Genomic DNA, 26530 nt, shown 5'->3' with positions numbered 1-26530 from the left:
TCTGATTGATGTTCAGAAAGAGCTAAGAGAGCCAACTCTGTGAGTACAATAATTGGAAAGAGCCATCTCTATAAGCACAGTAGAAGAGGTGCTTATTATTATTTTAAACAATCTAAATATGAAGTATGCAACACATGTAATTACTTTCTTAAATGATCCCAATGAGGGGTGCCTGGGTGGCTCGGTCTGTTAAACGTCTGACTTCGGCTCAGGTCATGATCTACTGCTCATGAGTTCGAGCCCTGCGTCGGGCTCTGTGCTGACAGCTCAGAGCCTGGAGCCTGCTTCCGATTCTGTGTCTCCCTCTGTCTCTGATCCTCCCCCATTCATGCTCTGTCTCTCTCTGTCTCAAAAATAAACGTTAAAAAAAAAATTTTTTTTTAAAATATCCCAATGAGGTTACAAGTTGCAGTTATCAACTGTTATCAACTTTTAAGAGATGCTAATGGTCTGATGACTTTTTCACTGGAATTATGCATTTTCATTTTTAGGAGGAAGATTCTAACTCCTAATTCTAGAGATCACATGCCTTAATTGCATACTGGATTAAGTTAAGAGTGATTTTTAAAGCGCAAGCCTTTATAACTGAATATTAGAGATGAGAAATGGGACTCATCTAGAATTTTCCTTCATATTTGTGTTTTAGCTTATTGCAAATGTGTGAAATCCCCACAGATGAAAAATATTTTTTTAAAAAAGTACAAAAATCTGAAAATGTTCAGGTCCTTTTTATAAACAGTAAAACAGCCTTATCTTGATTCAGTGTGTTTTCATTTGAAGTGTTTGACATCTAGACTTACATATTCCTAAAAAATTCCTGAGTTTTGAAGTCATTTCATTTATCTTGCTCTGTTACATTGAGAGGTAAGATTTGAAGTCTTCAGCAAAAAGGCTATTCATTCCTTCTCCAGGTCGGGAAAAGGGTTCACATCCGTGAAAAAAAGCATAGATTCATTGAAGAAAGGTACTTTAGTAAGGAATATAAAGCAGATAGCCCAGAATAAAGGGTGGCTTTACTTTTCTGGTTGATTTCCTATCATATTATCCTGTTGTTTGATCATCTGTTTCTGGGGGGAACACTGAAGTGCATATTATAATCAAACTATTTGGGTCTTTAAGGTGAGAAGGCTCATCAGTGTGAAGAATGTGGAAAATGTTTTGGTCGTAGGGATCATCTCACTGTTCATTACAAAAGTGTACACCTGGGAGAGAAAGTGTGGCAAAAGTAAGTGAAAAAGCAATTTCTCATAATTACTGCATTGGATAAGTGTAGTTTGGGAGAGAGTTATAACTGGTCTCATAGTTTATTTTGTTTAATTGAGGATAGGTTAACTAGCTCTTTTTTTCTAGCTTCTGTAGCTTCTCTGTTGACCCAAAGAAATTGAAGGAAATATTGTTGTTTACTTGTTTTCAGTTGACTCAAGGCTAGGAGGTAGTAGATATTGAAGTTAATAACTAATACAGTCTTGGCATTCTTTGGGCGTTTCATTTATCTTTGGTTGCTGTGGCTCTTAGCAAAAAATATAAATGTGCTGCCTATATACTATACGTAAAAAGAGTTACTGCTGGAAATGTTTCTAGTCAGAATTTAGATTTCTAATCACACTAAGCAGTTAAAATGGTATTTTCTTTGGGGGGGTGCCTGGGTGGCTCAGTCAGTTGAACTTCCGACTCTAGGTTTTGGCTCAGGTCATGATTTCACGGTTCGTGGGATTGAGCCCTGTGTTGGACTCTGTGCTGGCTGTGTGAAGTCTGCTTGGGATTCTCTCTCTCCTTCTCTCTACCTGTCCCCCTTCTCTCAAAATAAAGAAATTTTAAAAATAAATAAATTAAATTAAATGGTATTTTATTTGAAGGAGGCATGTGCTGTCCTGAACACCAACTTTTAAAAAAAAATTTCAATAGGGGCGCCTGGGTGGCGCAGTCGGTTAAGCGTCCGACTTCAGCCAGGTCACGATCTCGCGGTCCGTGAGTTCGAGCCCCGCGTCAGGCTCTGGGCTGATGGCTCGGAGCCTGGAGCCTGTTTCCGATTCTGTGTCTCCCTCTCTCTCTGCCCCTCCCCCGTTCATGCTCTGTCTCTCTCTGTCCCAAAAAAAATAAATAAATGTTGAAAAAAAAATTAAAAAAAAAAATTTCAATATACTTAACATACAGTATTATAGTAGTTTCAGATGTATTCAATAATTCTGTACATTGCTCAATGCTCATCACGATAACTGTACTCTTAAATCCCTTCATCTATTTTACCTACCCCCTGCCCACTTCTCTCAGGTAACTTAGTTTATTTCCTAAAAGTCTTTTTTCGCTTGTCTCCTTTTTTCTTTAGAACACCAGCTTTTTAAGCAATTTAGATATTCAGGGTTAACTGAGATTAGTTGTTGAGTGTATTATGTTCAGAGAATCCATGTTCTTGGACTAGGTGTTTTGACACAAATGCTAAATAATGCACATGGTCTAAGGTGCCAAGAAACTGTAGTTGTAGTTTAATAGTACTGATCATGATCAACAAAATATATATAGTACCTTTAAATGTAGTAAGTAACAGAACACTTTGAAGAAAAGTAGGAAGTGTTGATTTCTGTCCATTTTCTTACATTTTCATATACTTGTTTATTGTTTCACTGATTTTGTTCAGTGATTCACTCACTGAATCAATGTATTCATGGTAGTCATTGAATTCTTGTATTCATTAGATAATAGGAATGCTGCCAAGGGTTGGGATAGAAAGATATACATGATTCTGTATAGAAAAGAAAATAAGAATTTCAACATATTGTTTGAATAGGTAGAAAATAGACTGAATTGCATACTCACTTGCTCCAGAAATTCTGTTAACTTTTTCTCAACCCCTTTATACCCTTAAAAATTATTCAGTATCTCAGGAGCTCTTGTTATAGAAATAATAATATAAAAAATTATTATTGTTTAAGTAAACTCTACAAATCATATCAGAAATTCAGTTGATAAAAATGAAGACCTTGTTCATTAATTCACTTGAAAATAGTAATATACCCATCACATGCTCACATAAAAAGCAATTTTGTGAAAAATAGCAACTTTACAAAACAAATTAAAAATATTAAAGGAGGGGCATGTTTGGCATTTTTGTGTATCTCTCTAATGCTTTAATAGAAGATAGCTGGAGTATTGTATCTGCTGCCATGTGTTATTTTGTTTGAAGTAAATGAAAAAAAATCTAGCCTCACTCTATACGTCGTTGGTAAAAGGAGGAGTACTGTGATAGCAGTAATCTTAGATAAGTGGATATTAGTCTTTGCTACTATACCCAAACTAAGCAAGTGGTAGTTTCTTAAAGGTAGTTGCAAGGTGAAATCTGAAACAAAATTAATGAAGTTTTTGTACTCTGTTACACTCAGCCTGTTGGTCTTGTACTTGAATGATTTTTTTGTACCTATGCACAAATTGTAATACGATGCATTTGTCCTTTGGAAAACATGGGTTCACTAAATTATGGCAATTTTCTAAATGTAAGCACATTTCACAGTACAGGATCAACAAATCACATGTGTTAATATTGCCTCCAGTCTCTCAGAAAGGAGTACTGGGAAGCTGTCAAGATCACAAGGGCAGGTGCAAGTTTTCCAAAATTTTTATACTAGCTTGAAAGCTCAGACTTTATCATTGCTGACAAATATTGTCATTTTTTTCCCTTGATGTGACAGGTTTCCTTCCTTTAATTTTCATGAAAATATCTGGCAAAAACTCAAGTCTGTAACTGTGGTTTGTCTTTCATTCTTTCAAGTAAAATGGTATTTCATGAAGAAAGTGGTTACTTCAGCTCACAACTCAGATTCACAAGTGCTTTGCTTTGAGACAACCATTATGCTTTGGTATGCCGTAGAAGTGCTTCTTGTGTCCTTCCCATTTCATCACAAAAAACATTCAAAAGGCCACACTCGGAAAGGTTGAAAGTTAGTAAAATTATAATTTAGCCCCTTTCCCACTTTTTTTTTTCCTGTGATCGCATGGTGGTAAAGAGCACAATGACTGTTAGTACATTTTGGTACCACTCCCTTGTTTGGAACTGAGGTACCAGCACTTTTATCCACCATTTCTTTTGTATGTGTCATTAGTGTAAATGTCTACATAATGAGAAAGGAACATAAATGTTAAGGTATTATTTTGAAAATAACTTTGATCTTATAAACCCTATGAAAGAGTTTTGGGATTCCCTCCCTGCCACAAGAGCCTGCGGACCTGTCTGCTGGCCTAGATAATTATGGAACCAGAACCTGTAGGCTCCACTTTCTGCGAGGGCTGGCTAATGGTGGATCTAGAATACGGAGCCTTACATATCATTTTGTGGAACCAATACTTATTCCTATGTGATAAAAAGCCATTGAAAATTTTAAATGAGGAGCACCTGGGAGGCTCAGTCGATTGAGTGTTCGACGTCAACTCAGGTCATGATCTCATGGTTCATGGGTTCAAGCCCTACCTCGGGCTCTGTGCTGACAGCTCAGAGCCTGGAGCCTGCTTTGGAGTCTGTGTCTCCCTCTCTCTCTCTGACCCTCCACTGCTCGTGCTCTGTTTCTCCCTCTCTCTCTCAAAAATAAATACACATTAAAAAAAAAACTTTTTTAAATAAAGGAAAATTTTAAACAAGAAGGTGACACAGTTGGATTTCTTTTGGGGTAGATTACTCTTATTGATGGGTGGAGGCTGGATTTGTGGTGGATAAATTAAGACAAGTAAATCAGCCAGTTAGAAGGCTGTTAGAATTTAGGAAAAAGATGGTGAGGGCCTAAACTAGGGAATAGAATTAGTAATGAACAGTAGCAGATACTTATTTGAAAAATACTTAGTTTTTTTAATTGAAAGAATGGTAGCAGTCATGGATAATTCCTGTTTTCAAAGAATTCCTGTTTTCAAGTGGGTGGTTGATAAACCAGCCATTGAGATAGAGAATACAGAAGTTGGACTAAATTTACAGAAGGAGACAATGAATTGTTTGGTGTGTATTGAGTTTGAGATGCCTAATAGAAACTCAAACATAAAATGTGACAGGTAAATAGAAGTCTAAATCTCAGAAGTGAAGTCTGAGCGTTTATCAAGATTTATATGTGAATATGTAAAAGCAGATTATCCAAGGAAAGAATGTGGGGAGTGATGAAGGTTAGCACCCCTCCTCCCACCCATTATTTTATAATGTTTCTTCTTCCCTTTTATAGATCTAAATTTCTTAGCCACAACACTATAGGCATTTGGGGCCAGATAATTATCTTTCTTGGGGAGCTGCCCTGTGTAGTGTAGGTTTATTTATCAGTATTCCTGGCTTCTATCCACTAGATGGCAGTAGCACCGACTTACCTCCAGTTGTGAAAAAACGAAAATGTCTTCAGACATTACTAAATGCCCCACGGGGACAAAATTGCCCCAAGTTGGGTACCACTGCTTCTTTCTGTATGTGCCTGTGGTGACCCTGTTTATATCTCTATTTGTATTTACCAGGGATATGAATGGAATAGGACAAACCAAGTATGTTGGTTACAGGTCTTTTGCTAAGTTTATCAGTGACACTCCCGTTATCTTTAAAAAAAAAATTTTTTTTTAAACTTTTTGTGTTGTTTTGTTTTTGTTTTTTGGGACACACAGAGAGACAAAGTGCGAGCAGGGGTGGGGGCAGAGAGAGAGGGAGACACAGAATCCAAAGCAGGCTCCAGGCTCTGAGCTGTCAGCACAGAGCCCAGTGCAGGGCTCGAACCCATGAATGCGAGATCGTGACCTGAGCCAAAGTTGGATGTTCAACTGACTAAGCCACCCAGGCACCCCTCCCATTATCTTTCTAAATGTTTGTTTCATCAGGTAGAAGTAAGTTTCTAGAAGACAGGACCTTGCATAGAGTTTTTGTAGCCACTCTTTAAATGTTGAGTTGAATGAATTGAAAAGTGTGAATAGCATTTGAAATGTTAGGCATACTGTTGCTATTGAATATTGTAACAATATGCTAAATATTCCAGTAAAACCCAGATGTTAAGAGCAAACTGTCTTACAGAACATCATAGTAGCCTCTGTTTGAGTTAATTATTTTGCCATGTGTTCAATTAGATATAAATTACTTCCAGGGTGAGATGATAGACTTTTAATAACTATAACTTAAATGCTAATCATTTTACACATATCTTAATCCTCACAATTAAATTGGAGTCTAAGATTGTTTAACTCACAAAGCGTATTCTTAGGCACTACACTTTACTGCCTGATAAGTTAGGTTTTGAGTAATTTGCAGCTTTTTATGTCTATTAATTCGTAATAAAAATAAAAGGACTGGTATCTCATTCTTTTTTGATTTAGGTATAAAATTTATTTATTTATTTATTTTTTTTTTAATTTTTTTTTCCAACGTTTATTTATTTTTAAGACAGAGAGAGATAGAGCATGAACGGGGGAGGGGCAGAGAGAGAGGGAGACACAGAATCGGAAACAGGCTCCAGGCTCTGAGCCATCAGCCCAGAGCCTGACGCGGGGCTCGAACTCCCGGACCGCGAGATCATGACCTGGCTGAAGTCGGACGCTTAACCGACTGCGCCACCCAGGCGCCCCTAAAATTTATTTTTAAGTTCAAGTTTATGATACTTATTATATTTGTTATAAAGTGAACCAGTTTAGAGCAGTGTCACCTTTTTGATGAATGCACATTTTTGAGAGTACTGCAGTTTTTTTTCAGTCAGACTTAGCGTCTATTTTTTAAATTAAGGCATGCTTTACAGACAGAAAAATGGTTTTTTTTAGTCTGTAGTTTTGTACATTTTGATAAATGCATGCAGTCATGTAATCATTACCACAATCAAGATATGGAATAGTTCTGTCACCCCTAAATTACCACTACACCGCTTTGTTCAACTCCTTTTTTCTTCCTTTAGCTCATCATTGATCTGTTTCTGTCCTAGTAATTTTTCCTTTGATATTTTTAATAGCAAATAATAATAATACAGAAGTTCAGTGATTTAAATCTTAAAAGAAAGGGGTTTAAAGTTAAAAGTCTAAGGACCTCTTTGTATAGATTCGTTCACTGAATATAACTGGAGGAGGAAGAACCAGAGGTAAGGTTGGTACATTTTTTTTTAATTTAATGTTAATGTTTACTTATTTTTGAGAAAGAGAAAATGAACGAGTGGGGAGGGGCAGAGAAAGAGGGAGACAGGATCTGAAGCAGGCTCTGCACTGACCGCACGGAGCCCAATGTGGGTCCCAAACTCACGAACCCTGAGATTATGACCTGAGCCGAAGTCAGACGCTTAACCAACTGAGCCACCAGTTTGGTACTTTAAAAGTAATTCCACATTCCTTTGGAGTTCTATGCTTTATTAATGTGAGAATTCTATGTATAATTTTTGTACATGATGTAACATATTTTTATTGTGTTATTAAAGTTATATTGAAAACTCAACCCTTTTTACTTTTCTCAGATATAAAGCAACGTTTCATCAATGTGATGTTTGTAAGAAAATTTTTAAAGGCAAATCAAGTCTGGAAATGCATTTTCGGACGCATTCAGGTAAAAGTTAATAGGTACTTTACATATATCTTTGTGTAATTATTCAGGATAAAATATGGACATTTAAATTTTGTTGTTCTTGGTTAAATTTTTTGCCTTTTCCCCGTATGATTTTTATTTATTATGTTAAAGGTGATGTCATGAATGAACAATATTCTGCACTTTGATTCTCTGTAAGCTTCAGTACTTTTGAATATTATTTTGTAGAATTTGGGAAAATTTTTTCCCATAGGGAATTTACTCAACTTCTAGCTCTAATTTTCCCCTTTTCTGGAGGTTTTTAGTTCTTCTATATCTGTGTAACTCTCTGAAGACATTTCTTTTTTTTTTTTGTCTTTTAAAACAATAAATCAGTATGATTTGATTGTCTTGCTTACCAACTTACTGTTGTATACTTTCCTTTTCACTTAGTGAGTTGTGATTTATAGGTAGTTATAGTAGAATGATTTGCTTCAGCTGCTTCCCAGAAGATATCATTTCCTAAATCTTTTTTCCCCCTTGGTAATGCTACCATATTTTGAAATACAGACTATGTTGGATTCTTTCTTATACGTTGTCTTAGTCCTTGTTTGACTTCCCACATAAATTGATACTTTTTAAAGCTTTCCTTTTTAAAAAAGGAACTTATGCATTTATGGCTGCTTTGTTTTATATTTATTTGGATTTTGTCAAGCTACTGTGGTAGAAGAGAAAACTGATTTCATAAATATCAGAATGAGAAATAACAATTTGGGCAATTTCAATAGCAAAGAATTGCAGTAAAGAATTTATTACTTATGAAGTGCTGCTGTTAAAAAAATTTACGGCTCCCTACAAAAGAAAAAGTCACAATTTGGAGATACCTAAGTAGGACAAAATGAGGAAACTATACTAATGATATCTTCCATATTAGTTATAAATAACAAACTTAATAAACTCATGATTTAAAAGAAATGATGAACTTACAGAAAGTTAATTCAACCATTGATGATTTAAGAATTGTAAAACTGCAGGAATTATTTTAGAGGAGAAACTTATATAATAAGGACTGGCTTCATAATTGCATGAAGTTTTTTGAAAACATTCACTTATAGTAATTAGTCGATGACCAATGATAATGTAGAATTTCCATTTCTGAATATCTTGGTTGGAATTTGGGACAAGTTGTTCTCACGTTGAAAACTGAGGACGTGGGGTGCCTGGGTGGCGCAGTCGGTTAAGCGTCCAACTTCAGCCAGGTCACGATCTCGCAGTCCGTGAGTTCGAGCCCCGCGTCAGGCTCTGGGCTGATGGCTCAGAGCCTGGAGCCTGTTTCTGATTCTGTGTCTTCCTCTCTCTCTGCCCCTCCCCCATTCATGCTCTGTCTCTCTCTGTCCCAAAAAAAAATAAATAAACGTTGAAAAAAAAAAATTAAAAAAAAAAAAAAAGAAAACTGAGGACGTGAGGGGCGCCTGGGTGGTTCAGTGGGTTAAGCGTCAATTTCGCCTCAGGTCATGATCTCACAGTTTTGTGAGTTTGAGCCCCGCGTCCCGCGTGGGGCTCTGTGCTGACAGCTCACAGCCTGGAGCCTGTTTCGGAGTCTGTGTCTGCCTCTGTCTCTCTGCCCCTACTCCGCTCGTGCTGTCTCTCTTTCAAAAATAGTATGAAGACTGCTAGGGATTTTCACTTTTTAAATAGAGTATGAGCTCTATTATAGAATAAGATGAAGATTATGGCAGTTATGAAATGAGAATGAGAAATCACCTAAAGCAGAGGTCAGCAAACTTTTTTGGTAGAGGGCTAGATAATAAATATTTAAGGCTTTGTGGGCCAGACAGTCTCTCTCATAACCACTCAACTGTGCTTTTTTGCATGGAAGCAACTATAGCCATGTAGGTTCAAATTAACATGACCGCATTCCAATAAAATTTTATTTGCAGAAACAGGCAAGAGGCTGTGTTTGGCTTTTGGGCTGTAGTTTGCCAGCTCTTAATCTAAAGTGATCAGAAGGCTACCCAGACAGGACTTCACAGTGTGGCTCTTCCATGAACTGGTTGCCATGTTCCCAAGTCCATTCCTGAGATTTATAGGTCCAGAAAATCATTTTTACATCTGTACACAAAGATTATAAGTATTCTTAGGAGTTCTTCATAATTACCATTGGAAATAGATTCACCAGAATGTCAGCTTATTTTTCACCCTGTAGAAAATGAAGAGTGTACTAGCCAAGGTATCCTTTTTCTCTAATCAAGGAAGTAGAGTTGCTAAATTTGTTGATTAGAAAAACTGCTAAATGTAGTTCTAGACTAAGGTAGTAACTTTATGGAATAGTTTCTCAAGGAAATGGTGAGGAATACTGAGTCATCTTTACCCATGTAAAGATGGGTATCTCTTTTGGGACCAGAATAATTTTGCTCCCCAGATTATTTTTCCCTAGCCGGGATGCCTTTAGTACATTATCTAAATTGCTAAATTCTTATTTTTTAAATCCCCTTAACTAGACTCCATGTAGACATTTTTGTATTAGTATATTCTTTCTCTAGACAAGGTGTAACTAATGGATTGGTTCCAGTTTTCGACAGGTCAGTACACTTAATTGGTTCAAATGAGTAGATATGATTAGTGCCTATTCCCAAACTTGCAAATAGTAGATGCTTAATAAATATTTGTTGAATGAATTAGAGAAATTGGTTGGAATACAGATGTAAGATTTTCTTCTGTAAAGGGCTTATTCTTATCCATTATGTGTTTTGTTTGTTATAATTCTCAGAGTAGTGATAACATCTGTTCTTTAGCAGTAGTCTTGTTGAAATGTAGTGCATTTATTTTAAACAGGCATTAAGGCTGATAAATTTAGGACTTGACTTTAGAGTTGGCAGAACTTTTTTTTTTAATGTTCATTTTTGAGAGAGAGAGTGTGAACATGGGAGGGACAGAGGTGGGGGGGGGGATACAGAATCTGAAGCAGGCTCCAGACTCCAGCTGTCAGCACAAAGCCCAACACGGGGCTTGAGCCCATGAACCGTGAGATCAGGACCTGAGCCAAAGTTGGACGCTTAACCGACTGAGCCACCCAGGTGCCCCTAGACTTGGCAGAATTGTTTACGCTGTATGTAAAGTATCCAAAATTTAATGAGCTGCTCAATGAATTTTTCTAAATGAATACATCCACATAACCACCACTCAGATTGGTATATAGGACAGTACCAGAATTGCAGAAGTATCCTCTCTGGCTGCAAGGAGTAACCTCCTTGCAAAATAATCATTATTGTGACTTATATCACCACTAATTAGTTTTGCCTGTTTGAACTTCATATGAATGGAATCATATAGTATATACTCTTTTTTGTCTGGTTTATTTCACTCAGTATGATGTCCATGAGATTCATCCATGGAAGTGGTTTGTTTCTTTTCATTTTCATATGAATATACCACACAATTTATTTATCCCTTGAACTTTAATGGACATTTGGTTTGTATTTACTTGGATCTATTATGAATAAAGCTGCTTTGGAAATTCCTGTTCATGATTTTTCATACAAAATGCATTTATTTCTCTTGTGTATATGCCCGGCCATGGGATTGTTAGCCGATAGGATGCATATGTTCTACTTAGTAGACATTACCGAACAGTTTTCCAAGGTAATTGTGCCAATTTGCAGTCCTACCAGTAAGTATATGGCTTATGAGAATTCCAGTTGCTCCAGGTTTTCACCAACACTTGATACTGCCTTTTTTTAAAAGTTATTCTGATGAATATGTAGCACTATCTCAATGTGGCTTTAATTTAATTTGCATCTTTGTGGTAAGTAATGATATTGAGCACCTTCCCATATACTTATTGGTCATTTGAATATCCTCTTTCATGGAGCACCTGATTAATTATTTTGCTGATTTTCTTAAACTGGATTGTCTGTCTTTTTTTTTTAATGTTTGTTTATTTTTGAGAGAGAGACACAGAGCGTGAGCAGGGAAGGAGCAGAGAGAGAGGGAGTTACAGAATCTGAAGCAGGCTCCAGTCTCTGAGCTGTCAGCACAGAGCCCGACACAGGGCTTGAACTCACAAACTGTGAGATCATGACCTGAGACAAAGTCGGACATTTAACTGACTGAGCCATCCAGGCGCTCCTGTCTTTTTCTAATTGATTTATTATAAGAGTTCTAGCTATATTCTGGAGATGAGTCCATTGTTGGATATCTAAATTTCAGATATATTACGCTCTGTGACTTGCATCTGAGCTCTAGTAATGGTGTCTTTCAGTGACTGAAAGACACATATCAGGTTGATATGAAAGTCACATATCAGGTTGTTGTTGGTTTTTGGTTTTTGGTTTTTTTTTTTCCTTCTAGTTAGGTTCTTGCTATATCCTCTTTAAGAAACTTTTGCCTATTCCAAGGTCGTTAATATTTCTGTTGCCTTCTATTTTAACTTACATATTTAGATTATGAACCTTCTCTAATTTACTTGTTTCTTCTTAGGTTGTTAGGTAAAGATCAAAGTTCTTTTTTCACTTGTTTTCCTTTTATTTATTTTTTTCTTTTTACATGTGGCTTTCTATACCCAAGAACCATTTATTGGAAAGATTATCCATTCTTTATAGCATTTCATTGGCATATTTGTTTTAAATTAAATGAAGCTGTGTGTGTGGTTTGTCTCTGGGCTCTGTTCTTTATACTGCACTGTCTGTATATCCTTGCTCCATTGTTGCTGTACCACTTAAATTGTTATGGCTTTTGATATCTGGTGATGTAACTTACCCAACTTTGTTCTGTTTTGGTGTCTTTGTTATTCTTGTTCCTTTATGTTTTTAGATAGATTTTGAAACAACTTACTAATTTCTAAACATAAAAATCTGCTGGGAATTTTATTGGAATGTCAGTGAATACATAGTCAATTTTTTCCTAATTGATTATCTCTATTATATTGAATCATCAATCCATGAACAATCCCTACCCTAACTTAAGTCCTTTTACTTTTCTTGATATTGTAGTTTTGGGGGGTACCTGGCTGGCTCAGCCGGTGGAGCATACAACTCTTGATCTCGGGGTCATGACTTCAAGCCCCACATTGAGCGTGGAGCCTACTTAAAAAAAAAAAAAAAAAAAAAAAAAGATGTTACAGTTTTTAATGCAGATATCTTAAACATCTTCATGAGATTTATATATAGATGTTTGATGTTTTTGTACAAAATTATAAATTGTATTTATTTGTATTTGTTTTTGATGTATAGAAATGAGTTGAGTTGGTATATTGACTTTTTATGCAATGACTTTGCTATAGTTTAAGTTCTTTGGATTTTCCAAGGATACAAGCTGGCCATCTGTGAATAGTGACAATTTAATTTCTCCCTTTCTAAATCCTTTTCTCTCCCTCTCTGCCTTATTGCTTTGGTTGACATCATCAGTGGTGTATGAATAGAAATACTGATAGTGGACGTCCTTGTCTTATTCTCAATCTCCAGGGAAAAGCTTTCAGTATTTCATAATTAAATATGATGTTTTCTGTATATTTTATAGATACTGTTTAACAGGTAAACAAATTACCATCTATCCACAGGCACCAGGGTGGCTCAGTCGGTTGAAGGTCCAACTGGCTCAGGTCATGATCTTGGGGTTCATGAGTTTGAGCCCCACATTGGGCTCACTGCTGTCAGCCTGTCAGTGCAGAGCCCACTTTGGATCCACTGTCCCCTTCTCTGTGCCTGTCCCCTGTGTAGGCTTTCCCCCAAATAAATAAACGTTAAAAAAAGAAATTACCATCTATTCCTGATTTATTTACAGTGTTATGGATAGGTGTTAGATTTTTTTCCTATATTTATTGAGGTGATCAGATCTTTTTCCTTTGTTAATGTGACAAATTACATTGATTTTTTTAATATTAAATCTTACATTCCTGAAATAAACACAGATTGGTCGTGTATTATCCTGTTACTATATAGTTGAATTTAATTTGCTTATATTTTGTTTCTTTTTTTCTTTTTGGCTATGTTGTTTAGACATACTCCTTTTTTTCCCCTCGTAATATCGCTGACAGGTTTCGTTATCATGACTCTGCTGGCATCAAAAAATAATTTGAGAAATAATACATCTTTTTAAATGAAGTGGATGAGTTTATGTAAAGTTGGCATTATTTCCTCATTAGTATTTGGAGGAATTCACTGATAAATCCCTCTGAACTTATTTTCTATGAAGAGATTTAAGTCAGAGATTCTTGGGGTGCGTGGGTGGCTCAGTTGGTTAAGCGTTTGACTCTTGATTTCAGCTCAGATCATGATCTCATGATTCGTGAGATCAAGTCCGCATCGGGCTCCACACTGATGGTATGAAGCCTGCTTGGGATTTTCTCTCTCCCTCTTTCTCTGCCCCTCCCCTGCTCTCACTCTGTCTCTTAAAATAAATAAAACTAAAAAAAAAAAAAAAAAAAAGATTCTTTAATAGTTACAGAGCTGTCATTTTTTGTTTTGTTTATTTTTTTTTTAAGTATTTTTTTTTCAACGTTTTTATTTATTTTTGGGACAGAGAGAGACAGAGCATGAATTGGGGAGGGGCAGAGAGAGAGACACAGAATCGGAAACAGGCTCCAGGCTCTGAGCCATCAGCCCAGAGCCTGACACGGGGCTCGAACTCACGGACCGCGAGATCGTGACCTGGCTGAAGTCGGACGCTTAACCGACTGCGCCACCCAGGCGCCCCTGTTTTGTTTATTTTTAAAGAACTCTATTTAATCTAAAATATGAAATCTATCCACAGAATTCAAGGTATCATATTATGTATCTTTTCAATGACTATAGGATTTTTTGATATTTCCTTTGTTTAGACATGTTTTTTATTTCATTTCTGCTTTTTTTGTTTTTCTATTTTATTTGGGTTAAATTGCTGTCTTTCCCTAGCTTTTTTATATCGATGCCTAACTTAATAAATTTTAGCATTTCTTTTTTTTATTTATGTATTTTAATGTCCTAAGTTGCCTTTCAAACATTGCTTTCAGTCCCACACTTTATGTTTCATGTTTCCATTATAAATAAGTTAAAAATATTTCCTAATGTCTGTTCAGATTAATTCTCTCATTTATGGCTTATTTAGAATTGTATTGCTGAATTCCTAAATATTCGAGGATTTTCTATTTGTATGTTACTCATGTCTAGCTTAATTCTACTTTTGCCAGAGAATATGTTTTATTATTCGAATATTCTACATTCTTACTGATACTTTTTTTGTGTGCTTATTCTATAAGTTACTGAGAGATCTATGTTAAAATCTATTAACCTATTGATTGAAAATTATACTTTTTCATCTTGAGTTCTTTAATTTTTTGCTGTATATATTTTGAGGCTGTGTTATTAGATATGTACGGATTGTCGTATCTTTCTGTCCCGTGGTCAAAATATTCCTCTTTATATTGGGATAAAGATTTACCAGGTCTCTTTTGGATAATGTTTATATATGTTTTTTCTATCTTTTTACTTTCAGTCCTTCCGTGGACTTGTATTTAAGATGTATGTCTTTGGAGCATCATTTTATCATCTATTATGATAATCTCTTTTAACTGAGATACTTAGTCATTTAAATTTTACATGATATCTCATTTATTTGGATTTAAATCTGTCATCACGCTATTCGTCCCATCTCTTCCTTGATGCTTTCTTTCTCTTGTCTTCAATTCCTTGAAATCACAAAGGATTTTTATTACACATTTTCACCTCGGTGCTTGTCAGTTGTATGTTCTTTCATTGTTCATTAGTAATCACCCTAAAGATTGCTATGTGTATCCATAAATTATTAGTCTACCTTAAGTTAATTCTTTATCAATTTCTAGACAACGCAAAAAAAAACCTTACAACACCCTTACCTCTCACCTTTTATGCATTGTATGTATTTTAATTTTACATATACTTTAAACCACATAAGACATTATTTTTTGGTTTGTTTTAAATAACCCATATTATTTATTTTTAACCATATATGTGCCCTTTACTGTTTACTGCTTCCTGCATTCACATTATTCCTCCTGGAATCATTTTCCTTCCACATGCGGACTCCTTTCGAGCGTATCTGCAGGCACCAGGTTCTCTTAGGTTTCGACTGTCTGAAAATGTTTTTATTTTACTTTATGGAGAATATTTTTCCTGACTATATAATTTATATTAGCAGCTAATTTTCTTTCAACATTGTAAATATGTGATTTTTTTCCTCCTTGAACCTCTTTTGTTGTTGAAAAGTATACTGTTAGTCTTCTTGTTGTTCATTTAAATGAAATGTCTCTTTTTAATTGGTTGCTTTTTTCTCTTTAACTTTTAGTAGGTTTATTATAGTGTGCACAGATGTGTGGTTTTTTTGCTTTGTTTTTTTTGTATTTTGTGAGGTTTGTAGAACTTACTGGGTCTGTGACTTGAGATGTCTTTTCTTTTGTATAGGGTAAATCTTCTTAAACAAAACTCTCCTCTTTCTAGGATTCCAGTTTATTTATGTTAGATATGTTACTTTGTCATATATATATGTGTCTGTGTGTATATATACATATGAATATCATGCTTTTTGTATATTTTCAATCTATTTCTCTTTGTGCTTCCACATAGATAATTCCTATTAATCTATTTTCCATTATACTAATTATTTCTTCTGTGGTGTCTAATATGCTATTAAATCAATCTACTGAATTATTCAGTTATCTGTTCCAGAATTTTCTTTTTCCCATAGTTCCAATTCTGTGGTGAAATTCTCTTTTCCTGTGTTTTCTTGAATATATTAATCATATTCATCTTAATATTTCAGTCTTATGTAATTTCTCTTCACCTTTAGGGCTATCTATTATCTTTTTTCCCCCCATCTCTCAACATTTGGTCATTTGGTTCTGTTTCTTGACATGCCTGATCGTTTTGAAATGAACCTTCGATTTTGTGAATGAAAAATTGTAGAGGTTCTTGAAGTTGTATTCTTTCTCAGATGTATTTAATTTTCTTCTCACAAGCAGATAGAATGAGATGGCATGGGTCACTTCTTATCTATTTCTGATCTACCTTTCTGCTAGTTCATCATTATTGTGGTGAGACTTAAACTCTAATCTTCATCTCCCCAGGACCCTTGGGTTTGCTAAAATATCTTTTCATCCCTTCAGTATCCAGCCTCTGGTTTCTAGCTGTCTTATCCAGCAGATGTTCATCTTGAGAGCTGGCAAATGTCAGTATTTTTGTTCATTTCTCTGTTGTTCTTTCCTTTCCAGGCTCTTGACCCCTTAAATCCTGGGTAGTCCCAAACTCTAGCTTTTATCTTCCCATTCCAGTGGAATGCCATCAGGCCCTCGGCTGCCACTTGACCTCTTATTTCCCCTACCCAGGGAATTTATTTTATTTATTTTTCCCCATACCCAGAGAATTTATTTATTTATTAATTGTCACTAAATCTGAAAGTACACTGAGGAAAGAACACATGTCCATACCTTCCTGTGCCTCCAGAATCTTGGCCCCTTATGTCCTGGCTGCCTTGTTTGTGCTTCAGTGCCTCCAAAGAGTAGATTCTTTGAATTTTAAAAAATCTTTTATCTTTTCCTCTTCACTAGCAAGAGACATAGTTGTGATATAAACTACTCCATCAAATTTGAACGCAAGTTCTCGTTATATTTTCATATACTAATTTTTAATATCTAACTATAACTCATCTATTGGAAGACATTTTTTAATTCTAAAGACTCATAGGTTACTATGATTTTAGCTGAGAAAGAGATTACATTTCTTTGAGCATTGTTTTATCTATTTCCACTCTTAAAAAATAGACTCCTTTCTGTGCATCTTGCAGGAGACCTTTCCTTTGTTTCCTTAGGTCTCTGATTTGTGATCCTGAGATTCACCCAACTTGAGTTCATTGTTATCAAATAGATAATTTTGCTACAGAAAGCCTTGCCTTGCTGTAGAATGTTTCTTCAATAAGTATTCCTTTTTTCATTAAGTCCACAGTATTGACCCTTCTCACTGTGTATCTATAAGCACTCCATATTTACTTTTTAAATATAATAATATCAACATTTCCTTTGTGGATCTTTGTCTTATAAACATAAATTGATTTTTTCTGTGGAAAATGAAATTTGTTTAAAATGATCATAGAAACTTCTCAAAGAAATATGCCTGAGTCCCAGCTTCCTAACAGTATTTGTGGGACACTGGAACTGATTGACTATGACTTTACATAATCTATAAAAGCTTTTAAGAATGTGCTTAAGAAAGGGGCGCCTGGGTGGCGCAGTCGGTTGAGCGTCCAACTTCAGCCAGGTCACGATCTCGCGGTCCGTGAGTTCGAGCCCCGCGTCAGGCTCTGGGCTGATGGCTCAGAGCCTGGAGCCTGTTTCCGATTCTGTGTCTCCCTCTCTCTCTGCCCCTCCCCCGTTCATGCTCTGTCTCTCTCTGTCCCAAAAATAAATAAACGTTGAAAAAAAAAAAATGTGCTTAAGAAACTATCAAGGCTAATACTGTGCCAAAGGAGAATACTTAAAACCAATACTTTTATCTTTAAAACTAAATTCTGTGCTTGGTGGTGGTGTTTGTAATGCTATGCTAGAGTTTCTTTCTTTTTTTTTTTTTTTTTTTTAATTATAGAACACTCCTGGCATGACTGGTTTTAATGCCAGGAATTATAGAAAGTTCTTGCATTTTAGAAGTGTAATTTTTTTTTTCAGAACATTCTTTTATAACCTTTTTCATATTGTCCCTGATTGTAGGCATTTCAGGTGAAATCAAATGTTGGATACAGTGTGTTCTACACACAGTTGCAAATACTATCTTTTCAAGAATTTTAACCCTTTATAAATGTTCTACTTCATGTTTTACTTCCTCTTTAGTGACATCAGTCATGATACTAGTTCAAAAACAAGTAGAAATTTAATAGTCCAGGAACCAGCATTGCAGCCTGTATACATTTTCTGTACTGGGATTTGAAAGTTCCTGTGGGCCACAAAATAACAATTAATAATATTTAATGAATAATTAATTGTTTGGTATTAGTGGCTCAACTTGAAGGTGCAATTCTCTTAATTTTCTAGGAGAACTGTCTTTCTTTTAAATGGAAAGATAAAACAGTGATATCAACAAACCCATGTAACAATTAATATAAAATCTTTCCATTTAGTTTTAAAATATATGCCTTGTGTTTGTTGTGCAATTGTATGTCTGGGTTTGTTTTCTCTTGCTGCTGTAGTAAATTACCATAACCTTAGTGGCTTAAGTAATACAATTGTGTATGATCTTAGATCTCTGTTTGTGAGAAATCTGACATGGGCTAAAATCTAGATGTTGGTAGGGCTGCATTTCTTTCTGGAGGTTCTAGAGAAGAATCTCTTTCCTGCTCAGTTGGGTTATGATAAGACTGTCTTTGAGCTGTAGGACCAGGACCCAGGTTCTAGTTTTATTACTTGTGGTAAGCTGAGAGCCTTTCCCAGCTTCTAGAGGCCACCACATTTCTTGGGTCCTGGCCCCTTTTCCCATTTTCAAAGCCAACAGTGAAGGGGTTGAGTTCTCCTCTTGTTGCATCTCTCTGATGCATTCTTCTTCCATTATCTTCTGCTTTTGAAGACTCCTGTGTTTAAATTGGGCCATGCTGGATAATCCAGCTAATCTCCCCATTTCTAGGTCTTTAATCTGCAAAGTCCCTGTTGCTACGGAAAGTAACATATTTACAGCTTCCTAGATTTCCTCTTTGGGAGGTCATTATTCTGCCTACCACACTGGCTAACCTAGGAATTTATAATGTTTCATATTAAAAACAAAAAGGAAAACAACAAAACTACAGCGTAGAAACCTGACTCAGGAGGGACTGAAAACTAGTTCGGTTTCCTTGTTCTTTATCCTGATCGACTCTCCTTACGTTGACCTCAGGCCAGACATTAAGTATCACTACTTGTTAGTTTGATTCTAAGAACTCAGTTAATCAGAGTTGCTGTTTTAATTTTAATCCTTCTTGGGTGGGAGGAAATCGGATGTTTCTGGTTTACACCTTTTTTAGGGCCTATAGTGGGAATAAAAACAAGCAATAATAATAGTCTGTGAGTCCATCATGTACTTATTTTATGCCAGCTACAGTTCTCAGCACTGTTTGTTTTCTTGTTCAATCCATTCACCATCTCTGAGGTAGGCACTATTGTTGTTGCATATTACTGGTGAAGAAACTATGCTTAGAAGTTGGGTATCTTGCTCAGGGTTTGGCTGGTAAGTGGTACAGCTAGAATTCAAACCTGGATCTTTTTAATGTTTGAGCCCATTGTCTTTACTGGCTTACTGTACTGTCTCCATTTTGTGATAGCATATAATATCACTGCTTTTGTTAAGTTCTTGTAAGTATTCATGTGGAAAATTTGCTACTTTAAATCATTGTCTTCCCAACTGAATGCATTTTACCTTAATTTCATTTTTGTTCATACAGGTGAAAAACCATACAAGTGTCAAATTTGCAATCAATCTTTTAGAATTAAGAAAACTTTAACAAAACACCTGGTTATCCATTCTGATGCCCGACCTTTCAACTGTCAGCACTGTAATGCAACATTTAAGCGGAAAGACAAGCTGAAATACCACATTGACCATGTTCATGGCATAAAATCTCCAGACGATCCTCTAAGTACTTCTGAGGAAAAACTTGTATCCTTGCCAGTAGAGTACTCATCTGATGATAAAATCTTTCAAACAGAAACAAAACAATATATGGACCAGCCCAAAGTTTATCAGTCAGAAGCCAAGACTATGTTACAGAATGTGTCTGCTGAAGTGTGTGTTCCAGTAACATTGGTTCCAGTTCAGATGCCTGACACTCAGAGTGATCTGGTGCGTCATACAACCACGCTTCCACCATCTTCTCATGAGATCTTGTCACCACAGCCACAATCAACTGATTATCCCCGAGCAGCTGATTTAGCTTTTCTGGAAAAATATACTCTTACTCCTCAACCTGCAAATATAGTTCATCCAGTACGACCTGAACAAATGCTAGACCCTAGAGAACAGTCTTATCTTGGAACACTACTAGGCCTTGATAATGCTACTGCTGTACAAAGTATTTCTAATAATGAGCATCATTCATGAGTAAATCTAAACATTCCACAGACTTTCTTGATTGTTATGTGCTAATGGTAGCCTAGACTGATGGCTTTTAAATTAGTAAGGCTGCTATTTTTTTCATTTTCTCTAGTTTCTCAAGTCCTCAGAACCATTTCAAATCAAGAAAAATATGTATTTCTGTTTACTGAACATACGAATATTTGGACACATTTTGAGGTATAATATTTGAAATGAACATTTTTGTGATTTTTAAAGATAACTTAGTGCTTAATTTTTAATGGTTCCTCAAACTTTTCAATATTACTAGCTGTTGACTTTATGGTTTTGTTTTTGTTTTTGTTTTTAATCATCAGTGGACATTTTTATTCTTCTTTAGTTTCAATCCTCTTTTCTCCCTTCCACATCTTCCAGAGAAGCTTAAGGACCATGTAGCCTTTCAGAAAGACTATAAGAATACACTGATAATTGCAACTCTTCTTGTCCTAACTTAAGATTCATTATCATTTCTTCTGCATTTTTAAAATTTGAAGTTAGATCTAAATTTGTAGGGAAATCTTGGATATTTTTGTGTTGTTTTTTTATCTGGCCATAATTTCAGGTTATTATTAATCCTTTGGTCTTTTGATAAACTCAAAGCCAGAAAGCTAACTTAATGTAAGATTAGCTTATTAAATGAAATGCAGAATTGAAATAATTATTCAAAGGATTGGTTTTTGCCAGTGCTTTAGTTACCATGAATACAAAATGCAAACATATGTGCAGGTGTTAAATTATACAAAGTTGAAAAGGTATTGAAAGCGCAAATTATGACCGTTTTAACTAGATAACTTTCAAGGTAAGTTCACCTTTTATATTTTGTCATTTATTTAGAAACAATAACAGCACATAATAGCATATATCTTCATTTCACTAAAGGAGGGGCAATTATATCTAATCAGTGAAATTTAATTTATAAGCTACTTTTGGTCTCATTTACTTTGGCTAAGTGAAATTCTGGGAAACAGAACCTATGTATTACGTATGTAACTGTTAGGAAAGGTGCCAAATTATAAAATTTATGTCCAACTAAACTCCATGTTTACTTTAATTAAAGGGAACCACTACTTGTATACAGATTTACATGTAATCTAGATCTTTATTTTGCTTTTCAATAAGCCTAAGGCCTGTAATTATCCTTGATTTTTATTTTTGTAGGAGACAAAAGTTGAGGACTTGGTGAGAGGAAATAGCAGTTAGAGCAAAAACCTCACTGATAAAAATTGAGGAAAAAGTCAGTCAAAATTACAAAATACCTTTCAAGATGTGCACTTTCCATATTTTCAAGTCCATTTAAACTTAAACTAGGATGATATTTCCTAGGAGCTGCTTGAAGGATTAGAATAGGCAGGGTTGATTTATTATTAGCATGTCATTTGTATGTAAACTACTGGAAAATAGCAATTTTAAGATTTTTCTATTTCAGTTTTGTTTACACTCCTAATTGCTTTAAGCACTTTTTTTGTGTAAACTGTAAAGTCTGGCCCAGCCCTTGTGAAAAAAATCACAAATAAAATAATGAAGTTTTAATGAATAAAATTTAACCACTTACTAATGGGGAAACTTGTTTGCTGAAGCACTTAAGAAATGAAGGTACTTTACAGGAACATTCACATCATATTAGTGGAAATAAAAGAAAAAAAATGTTGAGATTGAGGCAGTTAACCAAAGTAGCTCATATAAGTAACAAAACCAACCCGAGTTTTGCCTCAGTTATCAAGGTTTGGTTGTAATTAGTCTAGGACCAGTAGATATAATTAATGTATTCTTTTCAAAACACTTTTACTTTTGTGTGAAAATGTTATATCTGGGGTACTTATGTGATAAAACTTGACTGTATAAGGTACTATTAGTCTGTTAGTCTTTCAAATTGACTTTTAAAAATATGTCTTTATGTTTTTTGATTCCTCTCATGAAAACAAGACCTTCAACTCAAAAACTTACTATAATGAAATGAAGTAATACCTAAAAGTATACCCTGCCTTACATATAAGCCGTTGTAGAAAAGTTTGGACTTCTAAAAAGGCAATGGTATATATGTGTCTGTGTATGGTATATTATATGCTTGGTAGCAAGAAAGAAATAGGGTGTTGCATTTTCACATTGAAAAGAATACTTTGCTTTTTTGAAGGTATTTAGGATTCTTTTAATAATAATTTCCTAATTCTATAAGTACATAATTTGATCATAGGAGTTGGTTTACAGAACGAAACTTTTCTGGAATACATCTCTTACATAAAGTGAAATAGAACTATATTTAGTTATTATTGTAGATAAACTTGAATACTGGTTTACTCTTTTATAAAATACTTTCACAGTTCTCTTGTTTAACCTCATAACCAAATCTGAAAGAGAAAAGACATGCTGTATTCCCATTTTAGAGATAAAGAATCCGAGGTTAAGATAAAGGACTCACTTAAGCTCTCAGCATTAAAAATGGCAGAGCTACTAATAGGGAAAGAAAGCTAGCATTAATAAATGCTTACTGTGTGCCAGGCACTACATTTTCTCATGTAATTTTAAACAGTCTGAGAAGTAGATAGTATGATTCTTGTGAAGAAATTATCTCAGTGGGTGGACAAACAAATCTGCTGCCTCTAATTTCCAAAATTAGAATATAGAACATTTTAAATTGTGAAAACCTCATGGATTTGGGCAAACTGAATGTATATAAGTTGTTGAAGTTGGCACAAAAAATATGAAATGAGGCCTACTCTTTTCAGTTAAACTTTTGTAATATTTAATTTGGAGTATTTGGACAAGTGTTCCATTAACTCTAAAATCCATTAATTTTGTAACTGTACTTAAATTTTTGAATCTTGCAACTAAGTTTAGCCTCATTCAGAATTTTTTATTTTATGAGCATAATTTATTGTTTTAAATTAATTTTTTAGCTGATAGCAGTTAGCACTTAATATGTAAATTGAATAATTTATCAAGTGTAGAAATGTGTTAACCTAATCAGTTTTTCCTTAAATGCACCAAAGATTTTTAGTAGGTATTAAAATAGTTTAAAAGAATTAAAATTCTTTGTTGTTCGAATAAATATTTGTCCAAAGAAGCACAGTTGAAGTCCTAGGATTATGGATTTAAAAAGAAAAATCATTAGTTTGAATACTAAGATTAAGTGTTTGTGTTTATATGTATAAAAATAAAAACAGAAGAAAATACTCTGGGAATAGTCATACTGACAAACCAATTACAAGTAAGAATACTCAGTTTTCCTCAGTTCAGTTAATTGAATGTTATCTTTTAAGTGGACACTATTAAATGCTAAATAATAAGCTTATTTTTTACACTACACTATTAAAATAATTTTGCCTTAGAATTTTTTTTTAAGACAAGTTGAAGTTATTTTTATAAGAAACCCCACCTATTTTTTGCAGCCTAAAATACCATTTAAGGTTAGGGTTTGTTCTTCATGCCAGCAAGATTTAACCAACAAACTGTAAAGGTAATGATCTTTGCATACTTTTAAGTAATTTAGTCGTTTTTGCTGGGAGAAAAGGAGTAGCAAAAATAGGGTTTTAAACTGGTGCTTTATTAAGTGACTTCCTTTTAAGTGATTGTAGGTCATGATATAGGTACACTAATTTCTGTCAACTTTAAAAGTGTCAAACATCTTTGCAGAGTGACTGTAAACTGTTAAGGGCTAATAAGTAATTAAATATCATTCATTGCTTTTCAGTCTTTAATCGCAAACAAAACCACAGTTAAACTGGTATGTTTATAAGTTTGAGTTCTCTTCCTACCAGATCATTCTAACATATCGTTGATGAAAAGTCAGATTTAAAGCTTAGCTCTTCGACAGTGTCCTTTTTATACCCAATCTTTTCTGAATTGAATACTTTGTGCCTTTTCAATGTGTTGTAGTTGCTTAAAATTGATTCTGCTGGCTAGATTGTACTGGTTAATAAATGATTTTGATTTTGTTGTTGTTGTTGTTGTTGTTGTTATGGGTTTTATGTTTGTGCTGCCTGCTGGTCAGGCAATACTTTTTTTAGATTACTTTATGATTAGGAAAATGGCACTAAGTAATAGTGTGAACATTTATTTTTGTTTTTTTGTTTTTTTGTTTTTAACTCTTTTGTGGCCTTTATAGTTACTGTGAAGCCACTCCAGGGCCTGTCTCTAGATGCTTATTAGAGGAATCTGACAAATAAAATAAAATGAGTAGTGTGTCTGCCTCTCTGTCTTCTCCTCCCCCCCCCCCACCTTCCTTTTTAAAAATAATCAGTTCCCCGTATCCACACAGCTCTACATTGAATGGCTTCTCATTTCAGTTTGCCTAAAACTGAACTAGAGGTGATGGTTCGAGATGAGTTTCTCATTAGGAGCAGCAACATCCCAGCCAACATATAATTTGAGTTGATGAACTCAGGAAAACTTAGGACTTTTAAAGTCATACTTGTATAATTCTAAGATTCAGTGTCAAATTTAAAATGACTAAAAATACATTCTTTAATAAGGAACAGGTAACATTTCTAAAACTTTAGTATTATGGTAAATATTACTTGCGATTAGGGTGAATAATGGATAATGTGAGAACAGTTTTCTAAATAATTTCTAGGAACTATAGGCACTTCTTCCTTAGATTTCCGCCCTCCCTTTCTTTCTCACATTCCTCTCTTCGTAAAGTCTGTAGTGTTCTTTTGGGGGGATCACCCCTTTGTTTCCTCTAATGTTATTTCAACTTAAAGATACTTTTATCTAGAATATTAGCATGCTTTCTGCTCTTCTGTTTGGAAGTAGCATTAATAAGATAGAAGAAATAGGATTAGGTTGTGTGGAAGATGAGAGAAAGAAGGTCTTGGTAGAGAGAGTGACTATGTTTTGTTTCCTCTTCATGTTTCATTCAACTTGCTATGTATTGATCTTAAATCTATGACTATTAAAAAATCCCAAGAGAGTTTAAATTTAGTCTCTGCAGCCATTTATATAAAAAGAAATTAAGAATTATATCAGAATAGAGGTTCTACAAAGACGGACATATCTTTTTTTAATTCTTAAGTACAAAAGTAATTTAGTGCTTGCATTGTTGGAGATTCTAAAACATTTCTTGAATGAAGAGCATGTACACTTTTCATTGTTATTTCGCCTCTTTGCTTGGTATTCCTGCTTGCGTTAAAGTTGGACAGTGTACTGTGGTGTAATACAGAATTTTTTGTTTCTTCCAACAATTGGACTTTTCTTATCCCTATAGACACAACTGTATTACAATTGATGAGTGTGGCTGCCAAAAATAATAATAATAATGAGTACAGAGGTGGGCATTTAGCTGCTCCATGTTGTGTAGTAAATATTCTGATTAAGGGGATTTATGATGTACATTAAAGTGGAAATGCTTTTGAACTTAGTCTTCAGTTTCAAATCATAAGTTTTGTTTTTAATCATTAAAGGACACTTAAAAGCAATTACAAAGGAAAATCTAAAATATCAAAATTCATTATTTTGTCAACTGTGTGTGAAGTATCTTGTGAGTTACATATTTTAGCTGTCTCATGTTTCATAAATACAAATGTCTATAGAAAAATTCAGTTCTCTGTGAAGACTAGGAAGTGTATTGTATATTGAACTAGTTTGTTGTGTTATTTTGATATTTAAAATAAATATAAAGTTCTTTGGTCCTACCTAATACAGCATATCTAGGTTTTATTGAACATATTTTAACAGCATGGGAATGCAGAACATATTCTGCATGTCTCCTTAAAAAATTGAATGCAAAGACCATAGACAAATAGAACAAATAGAACAAATAGAACATCTGGCTTACCATACAGTTCCAACCATAACCAGGCTTTTTCTTCCTATATGAAACGGTCACAAGGAAATTTGCAATTTTCCCAAGTTGTAGATTGAGACAGAGGCTGCAAAAGACAGTTGACCCTTGAACAATGTGGGTGTTGGGGGAACTGACCCCTGGCGCAGTTGAAAGTCTGTATAACTTTTTGACTCCCCAAAGGCTTACTGCTAATAGCCT

At 34.8% G+C, this 26530-nt stretch overlaps 1 protein-coding gene across 2 annotated transcripts in view; it reads left to right on the top strand.

Annotated features, from left to right (window-relative positions):
• Window positions 1–26181, top strand: part of ZBTB41 (zinc finger and BTB domain containing 41) — a 49780-nt gene extending 23599 nt beyond the window's left edge. For both annotated transcript variants that reach the window (XM_030302364.1, XM_030302365.1), the window contains exons 9-11: window positions 1120–1225; window positions 7431–7519; window positions 19883–26181. In XM_030302364.1, coding sequence (XP_030158224.1) covers window positions 1120–1225; window positions 7431–7519; window positions 19883–20538 — 851 coding nt within the window. In that variant the 3' untranslated portion in view covers window positions 20539–26181. The remainder of the gene's footprint in view (window positions 1–1119; window positions 1226–7430; window positions 7520–19882) is intronic.
• Window positions 26182–26530: the final 349 nt, after the last annotated feature.

Source organism: Lynx canadensis, chromosome F1 (genome assembly GCF_007474595.2).
Source record: "Lynx canadensis isolate LIC74 chromosome F1, mLynCan4.pri.v2, whole genome shotgun sequence".
NCBI classification, from domain to species: domain Eukaryota; kingdom Metazoa; phylum Chordata; class Mammalia; order Carnivora; family Felidae; genus Lynx; species Lynx canadensis.
The sequence above is the reverse complement of the archived record's forward strand: the minus strand, read 5'-3'. Positions and strand labels throughout refer to the sequence as shown.